The 18658-nt window shown below is 35.5% G+C and overlaps 1 protein-coding gene across 3 annotated transcripts in view; it reads right to left on the bottom strand.

The window, feature by feature from the left end:
- The window catches only part of ITGBL1 (integrin subunit beta like 1), a 267344-nt gene that overhangs the window by 23328 nt on the left and 225358 nt on the right, over positions 1–18658 (bottom strand). For all 3 annotated transcript variants that reach the window (XM_063651087.1, XM_063651086.1, XM_054445790.2), the window contains exon 8: positions 2087–2203. In XM_063651087.1, coding sequence (XP_063507157.1) covers positions 2087–2203 — 117 coding nt within the window. The remainder of the gene's footprint in view (positions 1–2086; positions 2204–18658) is intronic.

Raw genomic sequence — 18658 nt, 5'->3', positions numbered from 1 at the left:
AACAAATAGGCAGAAAAAACATACAAAAGCCATTTCTGTCCAGGCTCGGTGGCTCACACCTATAATTCCAGCTCTTTGGGAGGCCAAGGCAGGAGAATCCCTTGAGCCCAGGAGTTCAAGATCAACCTGGGCCACTTAGTGAGACCACCCCAATCTCTACAAAAAATAAATAGCCAGCTGTGGTGGTATGTGCCTGTGGTCCCAGATACTCAGTAAGTTAAGGCCAGAGGATTGCTTGAGCCTAGGAGTTTGAGGTTTCAGTGAGCTGTGCTTCTACCACTGCACTCCAGCCTGGGTGACAGAGTGAGACTCTGTCTCAAAAAGAAAAAAAAAAAAAAAGAAAAGAAAAGAAAAAAAAAATAACAATGGTAACAAGAGCAGAGATATGTAGATGGCACTTTCTAGGGGCCAGGCAAGCTTTTTATACATGTATATGTATATATACATACATACATATTGCTATGAGAATTAAATGAGTTAATATATGTCATGTCCTTAACAAACAAACAAAAAGAGTAAAACCTACATAGGTATTTCTGGTAACTAATACCAGTGAATAGAAGATTTAATCTAAGAATAATATTGACATCTTGTGAAAACACTTTGGTGTCACTCTAGTGAAAATTGTGACATAAGGAACAATCTGTGAACTAAATATCAGAGCTGAAATTCTGGGTCTGCCACATTTTAGTTATGGGATGTTAACTTCTCCAACCTCACTCAATTTTCCATTTATGAAAGAAAAAATGGTAGAAACAATCTCTTAGAGTGGCTGCCATGACAATGGCATAAGATAAACCGCCCAGCACAGCAGATGTTTTAAGAATTTATGCCTGGTGTTCCATTATTGGAACACTAAGCATGTGGGAGTTATTTATATCCTACTGCTCAAGGTCATCACCAAGGTCTGACTGCAAAAATTCAAAAAATTCTAACCTCGGGCATAAACAGGTTAAAAGAGCTTTTCCCCTCAACTCACAGAGAAAGGAAAGAAGAAAGTATTTTTTTTTTGTCAGGTTTCAAATGTCTTATCGTTGGTTAGAAAGAGAACAGGCATATAGATGATTGATATAGATAGATAATAGATATACAGATAATAGATGATAGATAGATAGACAGACAGACAGACAGACAGACAGACAGACAGACAGATAGATAGATAGATAGATAGATAGATAGAATGGATGGATGGATGGTGCCTCAGCCTTCCATTAAGACACACATTCTACGACCCATTAGTTATTTTTCCTGATCCTCTCCCTCATCCCACCCTCTACCCTCCAATAAGACATATGTAACAAGCCTACATATGTATCCCTGAACTTAAAAGTTAGAAAAGACAAACAGTCTGTTTCTTTCCCCCAATAAAGGGATATAATTATTTTCTTGTAATGTAATTCCATGTCCACATCACTTCATTTATACTGGAAACGTGGAAAGATCTGTAATTCACATGCATCAACCGCAGCGATATGAACTTTTTCAAGAATGCAATACAAGAATAATGTTGACTCTCATTCCTGGCCATGGAGGTGCTCAGATCAGCACTCTACTGCTGGGACTCTCATTTTTGTGGGTTACCTCTGCTCACTATCTTCTATCTGCCTCACTCATTCTCTGGACAGTTTATTAATGCCAGTGAGCTCTTGTTTGGGTATGAGAGGCATCACGGAATCTGAGTGTATACCTCTTGTGATTTTTAAGTGTAATCTTACTCTATTTTTTCAAGTTTGTGGGTGATACTATACTTTCTCCTACCAGTGTTTATAAATAAAGTAATGAACATCATGTTAAAATGCTGACTTGCCCCAAAACCTTTCACGATCATGAGGTATCTTAGTACTTAGATTCAATGATCTTTTATTGATAGTGTACTGTGTACTTTCACATACCTGCTAAATAAAGAGTTCAGGGAAATAAAGGTCATTACAAACCTAATTGTATATTGCTTTTAGGTTCAATGGTATATTGCTTTCTGTTTATCTTATTTTTAACAGCAATTGAAAAAGCAAGAGTCAGTAGAATAAGAAAGGCAGGTAAAGCAAGTGGCATGCAGGTAGCATACAGCTATGAGAAAGGTTACTACCTCCACAGACCACACCATCGAGGTCTTCACAGCGGCGATCATCACACTCACAAGTCTTGCCATACACCCGGCGATCTCCTGGAGGGTAACAGGTGCATTTGCCACATTCACATTTACCTGGAAAGTATAAAGAAAGTGCACACTTATGAGGTGAGTCCCGGAATCACTAAGGCTTTCAAGGAGGCAAGCACACTATTAAACCCAAATCTCCTAGAACAGTTCTAGTCTGTGCCTGATAATAGTTACACAAATACACATTTCCAACCTCCCTAAGGTAAGCTGAAGTTCAAGAAGAAATTCCCTGGTGGTCTCTAGTGGAAGTGGCAGTTGCTGTCTCAGAAGTCATTCACATTTGCTATTCTCTAATTTTTGTTTCATTCATTTTTGAATAAATCCATTATAGAACTCTCTGGCTATTTCATATACAACTTATCTTGATGATCCCTTGAACATAACATAATACATTATATATACTGACATAATTTAGTATGATGTGGTCATTTTAAAATGTTTTAATCTTGGGTCTATCTGCTCCATGAGAAAAAAAAAGTGGTCATAGGTAATATTTCAATGTACTATTTTAGTGACTATTTGTAGTCAATTTTATAGTTCATAGAACTCATTTTAGCACAGAACATATGTCAAAGCACATAACCTAAATATCTTTATTATCCTCGTCTTAAAATTTAAAATTATAAATATTTTTGCAATGAATTTGGTTCATCGTTTGGGAACCCCTTAACTAGTCCCATTATGCTGAGTTTCGTCATGATTTATTGAGTGGTAACTATGTGTCAAACACTATCATTCCCTTCATGACATCATTTCATTTTCCAGTACCACACACTGACTAGAATCATTACAATCGTTTTACTAACAGGAAGCCGAGACATATTGAGGCCAAGTAACTTTCCAATGGTGAACCAGCTAGGAAGAAATAGATTCAAAATTTACATTCTCATTACCTCAAAGTTTGCACAACTAACCATTAAACCACATTGCATCTTAATGTACGTCTAATGCAGCATCAGAAGGCTATATGAGAAAGTAAATTTCTTTTGTTTGAGGAATCACTACTGGTTTGCCAGAAATTCGCTTGGGTGACAGTGCTCCGAGACATCTGTTACTCTCTGTCATTAGCCCAACCATCATAATTACACACCCACTGAAATAATCACAAGATGCTTCAGGGCTGACCTTGCAATGTTGTTAGTCACTCTGTTGCTGAACTTGTATCTTGTTAAAGAAATTCTGAGTTGGTGGTTGATGGGGGAAAGAAAAATTAGTATTTAGGATCATATAATTTCAGAGCTGTAATTAAAGATAATCTAATGCAATGATTCATAATATTTTCTAGCTGACATGATGGGGTCACAATCCCTTTGAGAATCTGGTGAAAGACATGGCAATACAGTGTTGTGCTGGCTGACCTTCAACTAATCTCTACTTGGAGGTAGTCCCAAGTTCAGCAGGAGGCAGGGGCTTCCCTCCTTCAACGATATTCCCTCTTCCTATACCCTGGCAGCCAGAACAGGGACACATCAGATACCCTTGGTCAGGGCTTTGATACTTGAGGGTGAAAGCAAAGGCACAACGTCTATGGGCAGCGTGGCAAGTGCAATAGCATAGCAATTCTGGGAGCTGTGAAGCTCAGCCTGCAGTGGCTGACATTCAGAAGTGATGGCAGCAGGAACTGGTTCTTGGCAGTGCCTTGCTTCCCCAGGTTGCTGCAGGAGCTAATTGTTCAAAGTTGCATTCTGAGCCTACAGCCTTCTAATAAAATATTTTTTATCCCTTTTAATGAAGTTGGTTTTGTTGTTTGTAATCAGGAACCATAACTGGCAGAACACAGATCTATCCTTGGAAAAATATACCAATACACTTTTTTTTTTGGTAAAATGTCAGAAGGATCCATGACTTCCTTCAATTTATTTAATAGATGAGGAAACTCAAGCATGCTGGGGCTAAATGATTTGCCCAAGGCCAGCTCTCTATCTATTAGTAGTGTTGGTTTTAGAACCTAGATTTTCTGAACTCCAGTCACCTTCCAATGTGCATAAATGCTGTAATCTTTTTCATGGGTGGATGTGCAAATGATTCCAATAATGCAGGCCGTGGGGAGAAAGAGGCAAACTGTAGTACCATCAGCAGTGTGGTCTGGTTATGGTGAACTGTTCCTTCACAGACAGATGTGGGAAGCCATGAACATCAGTTGCATTATTCCTGAGGGGCAATGCATTCCAGTTACATAGAACCAGTTTCTACGTTTCAGGGGATACGTATTTATGGTGACAAATTTATTCACATTTTAAGTAAGTTTAAGTAATTCACATTTTAAGTAATTTTCCTGAATGTGCCTCATTGGCTTCTGTGCCTCTTCAGAAAAGATGAACTAAACACTGGCATATGTGCTCAGATTTCAACATTCCATTGTTTTCATTGTGGATAATTTCTGTCCTGTATTTTTGTGTAAAGTTAGACAATAAAGTGTTAACATTCTGGCGTCGGCACATTTTCTTTCCTGACAAATAACAATTCACATATCTTTTTAAAATATCAGAGAATATAGTAACCAATTTCCAATTCTTTTTTCACCATGTATCTATTGGAGTTTTAAAATGAGTAATACTAAGGCAACTAGGAGATGAATTAACCTTTTGCATGCAACCCTAATACAGTTTATAAGATACGGTGGCTTCTGACAAAAATAAAAAATAACATATTACGATGGGCACAAAAAATAGAATAAGACGTACTGTTTGGTAGCACAATAGGGTGACTACAGTCAATAATAACTTAATTGTATATTTTAAAATAACTTAAAAGGTATAACTTAATTATTTGTAACTCAAAAGGATAAATGCTTGAGAGGATGAATAACCCATTTTCCCTGGTGTGCTTATTTCACATTGCATCCTATATCAAAACATCTCATGTCTCCCACAAACATATACACCTACTATATATCCACAACATTTTTTAAAAATCTAAAAATTAAAATATAATGCATTAGGAAAGGCTAATTTATTGCAGACAGAGAGGTAAAAAAGAGTAAATTCTTCATGCACTCCATATTTTTTTGTTTGTATTTTTAGAGACAGAGTCTTGCTCTGTCACTCAGGTTGGAGTGCAGTGGCATGATCTCGGCTCACTGCAACCTCCGCCGCCTGGGTTCAAGCGATTCTCCTGCCTCAGCCTCCTGAGCAGTCGGGACTTTTTTGTAAGTTTATTATTTTGCTGCCTCAGTTCACAACTTCTATTTAGCCACTACCACAAATCACTACCAATTTTGTTTCAGTCATTATCATATACCTATCAGGTAAATTTCCAATCATTCTTCAAGGTCCAAGGAAAACTTCACCAAATCTGTGACACTGGCATCCTCCTACTCACACACTTTCACAAATACAATAAAATTAACTATGCTTCTTACATGTCCTCATAATTTTTTTTTTTTTTAAGGCAGAGGCTCACTCTGTCACCCAGGCTTGAGTGCTGGGAGTGCAGTGTTGCAATCTTGGGTCACTGCAACCTCCGTCTCCTGGGTTCAAGCAATTCTCTTGCCTCAGCCTCCAGAGTAGCTCAGATTGCAAGCATGCGCCACCACACCCAGATGATTTTTTTTTTTTCTATTTTTAGTAGAGACAGGGTTACACCTGTTGGCCAGGCTGGTTTTGAACCCCTGACCTCAAGCAATCCACCCGCCTTGGCCTTCCAAAGTGCTGGGATCACAGGTGTGAGCCACTATGCCCGGCAATCATAATGTTTTGAATCAATATTTATTGAACATGTGCATTAAACAATAATCATATATAAATACTTTAGAAATATTCACACAATACATGAGCATTAATGGTAGAACTTGAATTTGAAATGGTATATCTCTCCCAGAATAGATATTCATTTCCAATTGCCTGAATACCTTCATTTGTGTTTTCCACGGTCAGATCAATTAAATATGTCCCATGACAAATTCATCATCTGTATTCACAAACCTACTCCTCTTCTTGGGTCTTTTGTGAAAATCCACAGAATCCACTTTTTTAAAACATACATATGATTGCGTAATTTCTTTGCACAAATCCCTCTGATGGCCCCATGTAACCTTCAAAGCAAAGACTAGATTCTTCAACAGAGTTTTCCACACACGGTCCAACTTAACCTTTTCAAGTATATATCCAGCAATTATTGTGCACTCATGTTCAGAAACTTTATGTTCCCTATTTCTTCCCTCTGTGGTGCACTCCACCATTTTCTCTGTAAAGTCCTACTCAGTGTTCCATAGCCAGCGCAAATCTAATCTCCTCTGAAACCCTCCTTGCCATCCCAGGTTGGTTATCTGGAAGAATTGTCACCTTTCTGATCCCACAGCTCTTTGTCTATACCCCTAGCAGAATACTGAAAGCAAAGTTTAAACTAGATAAGCAAGTGCCTCAACCCAATCGTAAGTGATAAAATCACTATGGTCCAGACTAACAGTGAGATTTGTATCTTGTTAGCAGCCAACTAAGTTCTCCCTTAATGTAGTAGAAGGACGCTGACATACATGTTTATTGACTTGATTTCAGATAAGAAATTGAGTCCAATCTTTTTCTTTTGTTTACTAAATGATATTATTATTATTTCAGTGATTGTTTTACTGTTATGGAGATACAACTGTGGCTTCTGAAATCAATACCAAATTAATATTCTCATACATGAGAAAGAAGGAAAATGGAAATCTGCCTTTCTAGCACTGTGCTACTTTATACAACATATTTAAAAGAAAATCTAAAAAAAGAGATACCCAAAGAAATAAAAATAAAGCAAGTAATTTGCAAGAAGACAATTCAGAAACAGACAGAAAGGAGCATAGAAATAACTGTGTGAGAAGAAATTAATTCAACCAACATCATCAATATCATCCAACCAAAATTTATCTGAAATTTACTCTACATTGAGTCTGCCTACTCTTATTAAGTTTTAATAAAGTAGATAATCTTTAGGCACATACAAAATCATTCCAATGATATCATTTCATAAAGAACTGCATTTTTTATGAATTATATTTTAAAGCTCATTATAAGCTATCAAAGATGAATAATGAACTAAGGCAGATTTTTAGAAGTTCCGATCAAAATAGATTTTACTTGAAAATTCAAACAAGTTCAGAATCTGAACTTGTGTAAAATATAGACGAATTATAAGTCAAGACAGGGAGGTAAAAAAGAGTAAATTCTTCATGCACTCCATTTTTTTTGTTTGTTTTTTTAGAGACAGAGTCTTGCTCTGTCACTCAGGTTGGAGTGCAGTGGCATGATCTCGGCTCACTGCAACCTCCGCCTCCTGGATTCAAGCAATTCTCCTGCCTCAGCCTCCTGAGCAGTGCAGGTAATCATTTTAATAAAAACTCTTTATTTAAATCTCTTTAAATTTATATTTTCCCACAATCATTAAGATATACAATTCAGATAAAGTGTCTATTTTCACCTTAGAGTACATTTTTTCTCATAAGAACTACATTAAAATGTGAAAACCTTGATTCACTTACTCCAAAATATTTTATATAAAATTCAACAAATATTTAAGAATCTGTTTTGTATGAAATACACGATTAGATATGGGAGTACACTGTTAAATAAAAGATATATATGTCTCTAAAGTCTGCTATTCTATAGCATTTACCTCATTTTACTGCATATTGACTACCAAAAAATGTGGAGGAATGATTATATCACTAAAATTAAACCCTAAACATTTTGACCAGCATTACTAACTTCATAATAAAAAAGTGCTACTAGTATAAAACTAAAAGGTCACAATATATGTAATAATTGTTTTATAGAATATATAGACAGCTAAAATTTACTAGAACATTATCTCATTCTAACCTTAAGCCCAATCTTCTATATAACTATCTCAAAATATTTAAAGTATTCATTAAAAAGGAAGCTTAAAATTTTATAATGTTATATGTATTTTTGAATAGCATTTTGTGTATTGAATATTTTATATGTAAAACTAATTCTGGAAATAAAACTCCGCTCTGGGTTTATAAAATAGTTGCCACTTGAATATTTGTCTGAAGCCCTTCCAGACCTCACCTATAGACCACAGCAACCTCTCCTACTAGTAATGAATTGCTTCCAAAAATTATCTCAACATAATCCACATTATCTCATTCTAACCTTAAACCCAATCTTCTATACGGCTAGCTCAAAATCTTTAAAGTATTCATTAAAACGGAAGCTTAAAATTTTAGAATGCTATGTGTATTCTTGAATATGTGTATTCTTGAATTTTAATGCTATTAGATTGAATATATTATATGTAAAAATAATTCTGGAAGTAAAACCTCTGCTCTGGGTTTATAAATTAGTCAGCACTTGAATATTTGTCTGAAATCCTTCCAGACCTCACCTATAGACCACAGCACCCTTTCCCACTAACAATGAACTGCCTTCAAAAATTATCTCAGCATAATCCATGAAAAATACATCATATTATTTTTTCTCTTTATATGGTTGGCATATATGAGAAACTAAACCTCAAAGGCAGCTAAAAGGAGAAGCAGGGGAATAAGGAGGAGGAAAAGGAGGCTTAGTTAGAACTGCTTCATTCTAATAGGGGAAAGCAATGGTGGTGGTGGTTGCCGGAAGGAGTAACATAGGAACTGTGCAAAACATAGATGAGTAAAAGATAGAAAGCACCTTGTGTTGCAAAAGCATAGCAGCAAAGTACAATTTAAAGTAAACTTCCCAAAAAGAAGTTAGCTGCTGTTCTCTTAACTCCAGTCTCATCTCAACCCAATCCAATTACCTCAAGATACTGCTATGTGACAAGTACTTCTTCAGCAATGTCTCCAATGACCCCAACCCAGTGGCCAATTCTCTGTACCATCTTATCTAACCTCTCAGAAGCTTTTGAGAGTTGACCCTGCCCTTTTGGGAAATACTTTCTTCTATTAGCTATTATTGGATTACGAATTCTTCTTAGACTATATTACTGGATTCTCATCTTTATACAAATATCTAAATCTTGTATTATCCCATGGCTCAGCCCTGAACCTTCTTTCCTCCATATTTTCCAAAATTTCCTGCTATCCCATGGATTAAACAACTGTCTTACATGATGAACACTCTCAAATATATCACTGGCCTAGAGTCATCCCCTGAGAAGACACTATTCTAGAAAATTGCTTAAATACTAATGCCAATAGGTATATATAATAATCTTTTCAAAAGAAATCCAACATTATGGTTAACAGGGAGTGATCTAAGTTAGAAATGGAAGATGTTTATAGTAACCATTGTTATAGTTTAAGTGCAATTTAACAAAAATTAGACAAACAATATAATAAAGAGCCAAGATCATTATTAGCAGATGGTCTGTCTTTATGCCCAAGATTTTAAAAATTACAAATGCATTTAAAGTAATAAAACATTTTGGCAAGGTATCTTGTGACAAAATTAACATACAGAAATGAAAAAATTTTATGTGCCAACACTAACCCAACCTAATATAATGGAAAATTGTTTCATGTACAAAAATATCAGCAACGTAAAATAAATGAACTTATAAAACTTTGCATATAAATTCATAGTGAAGGCCATAGGAGAAGACTTATAATTTTAAAAAGGACATACTTTCTTATTAAGAAAAGTGTCTGATTTTTCCTGAATTAATAAATCAATATTGTACCAATCAAACTCACTGAATGTTTTCAAGTTGATGAAATGATTCTCAAATTTGTCTGAAATAACAAGTATGGTAATATTCAGAAATACTTTAAAAATAAAATCTGTGTGCATCTATGGAAGATAAGTGGAGAAATGTCATAACAGGTAAGCTGAACAATGTAAAATGACTCTTTTTATAAGTCAAAAATAGTCAGACGTCATCAATTTTATATTATTCAACCAAATAAAATGTCCTCTAACTATAGTAAATAAAGTGTTTTAGTAGTGAAAAAGGAAGAAAAAGGAAGAGAGAAAAAATGTTAAAGGAAATGCATGCACTTAATAAATAATAATAATTGGTTGGTGCTAATGGTAAACATTTTAAAACCTTCTATTTGGATTAGGAATAAGAGAAAGATAAATTTATCTTTTAGTTCTATCCAACATTGCACTAGATATCTTTGTTGGTAGAATATGGTAAGGATAAAAAGATGACATAAAGAATTGAAAGAAGGAAACAAAAATTACTTAACCAAAAACTGTGCATGCAGACAATGCAAAAACTACTAACAAATCGTATAGATTATTAAGAGAGTATATTAGTTGCCCTATAGCAAACATACATACAAATACAAAAATAAATCGCATATGTATATACAGCATTAGACAAATGAAAGCTTTGAGATTTAAATGTGAAGAAATACTGTATGCTTATTATTCAATATTGTTAAAATACCAAATATCCCCTAATTGATCTATAGCTTCAATGTAAGTTCAATGTTAGTTAGAACTGCTTCATTCTAATAGGGGAAAGCAATGGTGGTGGTGGTTGCCGGAAGGAGTAACATAGGAACTGTGCAAAACATAGATGAGTAAAAGATAGAAAGCACCTTGTGTTGCAAAAGCATAGCAGCAAAGTACAATTTAAAGCAAACTTTAAACAAACCAAAATCTTATCAGGATTTTTTAAAGCTTAAAAGCCAAATATGACATTTATGCAGAAATGGAAAGCACCAATAACGAAAATACTTATGAACAAGAAGAAGGTAGAAATACCTTTTGAAATAGATATCAGGGCTTATTTTAAAGGCACAGTAATTATAAAAGTTGGATTTTGGTGAAAGTGGAGACAAAGCAGAATAGAATAGAGAATCCAAAAACAATGCCTTGCATATACGAATACTGGATTAGGACAAGGTGACACTGAAAAGCAACAAAGGAAAGATGACTTTTCACATAAATGGTGCTGGAGTAAACAACTAAAAAAGAAAATACTAACCATTTGAATTATAATCAGGAGCTCTAGTACATTAGAAAATAAGAGCGTGAAAAGGTGAGCCTCAGAATGAGAGATGATATCAGTGACACACATATCGACAACTGTCTCATATCCAAACTATTTAAAGAACTTTAACAACAACAACAACAAATACATACAATCCATTAAAGGCATGGGCAGGAGATCTGAATGGGCACTTCAGCAAATGGGATTGTACAGCCAGTAAATATATGAAAAGATACTCCTCCTCTTATTCACATGGGAAATGCAAACTAAAACCACAAAAAGATTCTGCCCCAACCCAGTCAGATTAGCAAACATTTAAAAACTGACCCTAATAAGCATTGGCAATGGTTTGGAAATACAGATAAGACTTTTGCAGAGGGTGAGAATATAAATTGGTAGAATATTCTGGGGACTGTTTGGCATTATCTAGTGAAGTTGGCATGCATAATCTAAGAATCAGCAATTTAATTCTTGGGTAAGTTCCCTAGAGAAAAAAGCATACACATGTGAACCAGGAAATGTTCCAGAATAATCATAGCAACATTATTCTTAGCAGCTTCAAAGGAGAAATGCCCCAAATGTTCATCAATTGCGGAATACTTACATATCAGCTATTTTCTTAAATGAAACACTATAGCAATTAAAAGAAAGAATCGCAAATACATGCAACGTAGTTCCTGAGTCTTAAGAACATAATGTAGAGTGTGAGAACTCAGTCATAAAACAATGCATGCTGTTTGATTAATTCCAAAAAAGTCAAGTCTAACTATCACACTGTTTGGGAATATATACCTAGGCAGAAAACGTTAAAGACAGGTATAGAGGTGATTACATGAACATGAGAATAAAGGTTATCTTTTTAGGGAGAGAGTATGCTGATTTCAGAGAAGTGAGAATGGAGCTTTTAGGATTCTGGCATTCTTCTATTTCTGAACCTGGGCATGTGATTACTTTATATGATTCATAATGCTATAAATTTATGTTATATACTTTTCTGGGCATAATGGATTATTCAAAAAATAAGTTTGATAAAATTGGTGAGCCATGTTTCAAAAATATTCATTCCCTTTACTTAACTCATTACAACTAAATACATTTCCAGGGGTTTCAACATTCAAGTGTAAAAGTTTAAGTCATAAAACCAGACAAGAATATAGGTGAGAGTTTTCATAACACTTGGGTAAGGAAAACTATTCTAAATATGACACCAAATTAGAAATATAAAGGACATTAATAAATTTGACCATAAATATTCAATATTCAATTTCTATAGAGAAATGAATAAACTAAGACTAAAATATAAACGATAAACAAGGACAAAATATTTGTACAAATAATATAGACATTAAGAAAACATTACTATGTGTACGAGCTAAAATAAAAATAACTAATAATAAATGAGCAAAAGAAAAATGAACCGAGGACAAAAATGTGTTATTCACAATAGAAGTAATATACATTGATCATTGTGAACATGAAATTACTTTTATCTTTTAGTAAATATGATGGAAATTAACTGCAAACTTGAAATAATTACACTTTTAGGAAAGTTACGATGTTCATTGAAATATTTGAAATTTCTGAAATCTTTGTTACTAAATTTTACTTGATATAGCCTGGAAGAAACCCCCATTCACAGTTGTTTGGAATGTTATCCATAAGATATGCAAGATTTATATAAACAAAATACCATTATTTTAATACTAGAAAGACAAAGTCGAACTTTTCTTCTACTTATAGGGTAAGTCAGTATAGCTAAAGTATAAGATAAAATGAAAAAGAGTAGCTTGTGTCCTTTATAAAATGCAGATTGCCTCATTTGCATTATTACAAATAGAAAGATTAAAACTTTAGTAATTTCATTGGTTCACATCCTGATTAATTGCTGGGGTTGTAGTTACAGTAGAAATAATCAGAGGGTAAGAGAAGAAATGGAAAGATCATCTCTTGTTCCACAATCATTTATTTAACTATTGTCTGTCTTATTTTTTAATAGTTAAACATTCTTGGATGACTCATATCTGGAAGCATTGCCTTATAGAAAGTTGTCAACTTCTGGTAGAGGTTAATTTTCTAAAACTGATATAAGGTAAAGATTGTGAAATTGTGAAGTTTGACATGTGTTTTTCAAGCTATATTCCTCTTCCTCTTTTCTCTCCTTCTCTGCCTCTTCTTTATCCTCTACTCCCTCCCTTTCCCCTCTGACTATTCTCTCCCAACACACAACACACACGCACACGCGCGTGCACACACACACACACACCACCTTCACTCCTTCCCTCTTTCTTCCAGGTTTTTCTTTTCTTCTTGGATTCCTCTGTTTTCATAATCTCAACCACAACCAATATCTCAGGCCTTAGACTTTGACATCTCCTTCCCTCACTTTCTTTGATTTTCTCGCTTTAAGGTCTCACTTCCACAGGACACAGGCTTCAAACCAGCAGGGACTAAGTTTCTAGATCTTGGATGGGGAGATAAGAAGACGAACAAGACAGACACAGTCGCCCACTAACCTCATGGATTAACAATCAAGAGAGTCCTCAGATAACTTATTCAGGAAAGTCACTATTTATTCCGGACCAATTACATCTCTTCTGCATAACCACCAGTAACATTTTTGCACATTTGTGAAAGGGTGAAAATCTGTAAACTCAGAAGCCACAGGGTAGATGCCTGGACTTGAAGTGCTAGTGTTAAAAATTGTAATCACCTCCAGAAACCATGACTGAATATGCAACACACACACACACATATGCACACAGGCACACACACACACATACACATACATTTCTTCCCTATATGGTCACATTTAAAGTGTTCCACTGAAGAATACTAACTTCCTTCTAACTACCCCACATAGAGAACACACATGTTCTTGCTGAAGAATAGGTTTAGCAGGGCTCACAATCTTAAATGTCTGCATTACTTTGATCATTCCCCAGACACATTTTGACCATCAACTATGGGGTACGTATCACGCTAGATATTGAGATACAAAAGAAAGAAGGATGTTTAAACACTTTTACTAGCAGGGGAAATGAAGGTAAAATGCACGTGCACCACAGGGCCTGCAGGGTTAGAGAAAGGTTTTGGCAAAGATAATGTGGGGTTGAGTCTTAATGTGTTTGTTTGAGTGTCTAACAGGGAAATACATTTTGTGGCACAGATACAATTAAAAATGTGGGCTCTAACTTTTAATAGGTCTGGATTTTAATCTTGGTGCATACACAACTAAATGTGATTCCTTGGAAGAATAAGTTAAACCTCATTCATTGTGGCTGCATAATGGGAGTAAAAATAATACCCATAGCACAGGATGATTGTAAGGGCTAAATGTTATAATGTGTACAAACTACACAGTACAGGGCTTGGCACATAGTATGTGTTCAACAAATATTAGATATTATTATCATCATATTTTAATAAGTAAAACACAGCTGGGAGGCTTGGAGTTCAATTACTCACATACAATTTGTTCACTTCCTTTTTCATTGTACTTTTCTATGAAAACAAAAAACAAGTGTATTCCCCGACCCAGAACGAGATGATTTCAGGAGAGCACTGTATCATCAAATGCACCTGCTGGTGTGGTAAAAGTAGGCACACTCTCCATGACCTTACTTTTTTTTCACTTTTTAAAATGATAAAAACCACACTTGCAGTATGTGCTCAATAGTTGGGGAGTAATTAGAGGCTCACATAAAACAGAAAATAGATTAGCACTTTACTAACATAGTCCTTCTTCGCCTAAAATAATAGGTTTGCCATAGCAACCTGATTGCACTAGAGAAAGCGCCTGCCAAATGCATCCTAAGTTCCCTTGCAATTTCTATGAGAAGGAATTAAACACTTGAGAACTATAATATTCTGTGCCATTTCAGCTAAGTACAAATATTTTTGTGAGAATACAGTAATCTTCCTTCAGACATTTGAAAGTGAAGAGGCACCCTTACCTTCCATTTCAAAACAGCCAGTAAAACTTCATATAATGCAAGCCACGTTGACATTACAGATGAATCGTTAGCCAAGAAAAAGTTGCTCATGACTTTAAAATACAGATAAATGTCGATTCTTCTATTTGTGTTTTCTTAGTACCCAAGGATTAAAGTAATCAATCATGCACTATGTGAGGAACTAAGACATTTAAGCAAATGCTGTACTAATATAATTTTCTCTTCTCTTAGAGTGTCTAAAATTGAAAATGGGAAGAGAAGCACCAGGCCACACTCATCTCTAAAGGGTTTCCAAACCATGGAGCAAAACATCACAGAGGAGGTCATTTAGGATTCTAACAGATTATCTCATTATTTGAACCTTGAGATGGCTTCTACAACAACAACACCAAAAACTATTCAAGATTCACTTTTTTCTAACAAAAACGCTATAAATTAGGTAGTAACACTATACTCATATACAAAAGTAACTCTGAAACTGAGTGACAGGTCCAAGTTTAAAAAGCCAGTGAATGACTGAGGTAGGAAATGTAGAGCTGAAGTTCTTGACCAGTGTAGTCCACCATTAAGCAGCCCATGTAAATTAGAGTAAAAAATCTCCTTTTTTTCTAGCTGGCAAAACCCATTGATTGGTTATCAGGCAGTGCCCTGCTTCCAAAACACAGTTATGGATTTCTGAATACATAAGTCCTATGAAATACTGGCTGATCTTTGACATTGACTTTAATGATTTCATTCCAGATTGTAAACAAACACACTCAACTGTAATTCACCATAAAATTACTTTATGAGATAAATGCTGAAGGACACACACAGGCAATCAACGCCATTCACCAGTGAAAGAAAGTGTTGTCGTTGATATAATCAGATAAATGTTTCTATAGAAAGTGTTTCTCGGCCAGGCGCGGTGGCTCACGCCTGTAATCCCAGCACTTTGGGAGGCTGAAGGAGGGCAGATCACGAGGTCAGGAGATGGAGACCATCCTGGCCAACACGGTGAAACCGCATGTCTACTAAAAATACAAAAAATTAGCTGGATGTGGTGGCACATGTCTGTAATCCTAGCTACTTGGGAGACTCAGGCAGGAGAATCGCTTGATCCAGGGAGTCGGAGGTTGCAGATCACACCACTGCACTCACTGCACTCCAGCTTGGGCAACAGTGAGACTCTGACTCAAAAAAATAAAAAAAAAATTTAAAAAAGTGTTTCTTGAAGATGAGTTTATTTGGGGAGGAGAAAGGAGGAGAAAGGAGTAGGGTAGAATCAGGCTCTAGTCACTTTGAACTTCTTGGTACTAACGCTTTAAAACATTAAAAAGTGGGCTGGGCGCAGTGGCTCATGCCTGTAACCCCAGCACTTTGGGAGGCTGAGGCGGTGGATCACCTGAGGTCAGGAGTTCGAGACTAGCCTGGCCAACATGGTGAAACCCAGTCTCTACTAAAAATACAAAAAATTAGCTGGGTGTGGTGGCGAGCACCTGTCGTCCCTGCTAGTGAGGAGGCTGAGGCAGGAGAACTGCCTGAACCCAGGAGGCAGAGGTTGCAGTGAGCCGAGATCGTGCCACTGCACTCCAGCCTAGGTGACAGAATGAGATTCCATCTCAAAAAAAAAAAAGTGTCAGTGAATCTGTCACTTCCTTAATACACATTTCAGAAGTGCTAATTAAACTGTTTTCTTCCCAAATCTGGGATAATTAGCAAATATATTTTACAAATTGAACAACGAAACCAATAGAAAAATACATAATATACTTTCCCTTACAAATAGGCTTATCTTTTAAAATTAAGAAAAATTCACCATAAAACAACAGTTTCTTCTAGCTTATCTTTTTATTAGTCTTTGTTTTTGACTCTACCAAAATAAACTTCCCCAAGTTGCAGACATTAGAAAGAATATTGCATACATACGAGTTTACACATATGTGAGAATGTATGTACATGCGAATTTGGGATGATGCAAATTCATGTGAGCAACTTATCCTCAAATAGTTTATGCAAAAAAGCTCTTTGTACTATTCTTAAGTCTTCTAAGTTTGAAATTATTTCAAATAAAAATAGTTTATAATTTAAAAATACATAAGTAAAACTATATATAATTTATGTAGTTAAATGGTATTTTCAAAAATAAGGTCGTATCAATAATCACGTATACACCTACTCACACATTTTATATCCAATTTTGGAAAACAGTTTTTAGCATCATATTCAGGATGTAAGCCATTTTTATCTATGAAGCCGTGTCAAACATATGCAGAACCTGGGAACTGCATAGCCCCAAATGCCAGAAACATAATAAGCTTAAAATTTAAGGATGTAGTAAATTTGCTTTGACTTTGCCATTTTACAGCACATTCATCATAGGCAGGATTAATAAGTAAGAGTTACAGAGAAGTAGAGTTTAACATACTATAATAAATAGGATTCTACCCATCGGCATAGTCCTGAATGGAATGGATTAGCATAAAGGGGAATACATTTCTCCTCCCAGATAGAAGTGAAGCCAGGAAGTTCATATTTCATAAAGGTTGGTCATTTGTGCTCTGGAGTCTGAGAGACCTATGAGAGAATTCCCTATCTACCACTTATAAGTGCTATAATTTTAGGAAATAATGATCCTCCCTATTTCCAAAAATTCAAAATTAAGAGTATCTACATAACTGCCTTTAAAAAGTTTGAAATAGAAATCTATTTTCACAAGTACTACTGTTTGGATTTTCTGGGTACCACTGTGAGATGAGGTTGTGGTACAGTGTCCGAACAGCTTTAAAAATTCAAGAACTATATAACCTAAAGAGTAAAAGCCTTCCACAAATAGACCTACACATATTATATTTTATATTTTTGTATATGACAGTGGTATATGGTTTTTTCACACCTAATATGTTTCTTATCCTAAAATGAACTTCTGCTTTCTTCTTTTTCCCCCTCTGCTAACAATATGTTTCAGATAACTTATGGTTTCTCTATTAAGTAGTGCTGATTATTTATTTATGTATTTATATATTTAGAAAGAGAGTCTCGCTCTGTCGCCCAGGCTGGAGTGCAGCGGTGTGATCTCAGCCCACTGCAATCTCCACCTCCCAGATTCAAGCAATTCTCGTGCCTCAGCATCCCGAGTAGCTAGGATTACAGGCATGTGCCAACACATTCAGCTAATTTTTATATTTTTAGTAGAGATGGAGTTTCGCCACCCAACTCCTGGCCTCGACTGATGCACCCACCTCGGCCTCCCAAAGTGCTGGGATTACAGGTGTGAGCCAGTGTGCCCAGCCAGTAATGCTACTATGCTTATTTAATTTAATGGTAATTTAAATAATATAAGAATATCTTATACTGACATTATTCTTCAACTGCCTCCTTTTGCACTTTAAAGTCCTATTGGAATTTTTGTCTCTGTTGTAAGAAATAATTTTTAGATGACCAAAAATCCAATAAACAGTATTAAGTAAACCCAAAGGCAACCAGGATTTAAGTGCCCAAGATACTAGAGAAAAGAGGACCATTGGAAAGTGACTTCTACCTTCTATCCAAATAATCTCTTTGATGCATTTGTCGCTTCTGAAACTACTTGGGGCAAGAGGTTGAAATGCCAAGGAGAAAACAATATCTAAAATATGAATAAACTAGGCAGAGCTTTTGGCTTTTTGATCTTGCTACAAATACAGTAATTGGAACA

Source organism: Pongo pygmaeus, chromosome 14 (genome assembly GCF_028885625.2).
Source record: "Pongo pygmaeus isolate AG05252 chromosome 14, NHGRI_mPonPyg2-v2.0_pri, whole genome shotgun sequence".
Classification (NCBI taxonomy): domain Eukaryota; kingdom Metazoa; phylum Chordata; class Mammalia; order Primates; family Hominidae; genus Pongo; species Pongo pygmaeus.
Note: the sequence above shows the minus strand (reverse complement) of the source record. Positions and strands in the feature narration are given on the sequence as shown.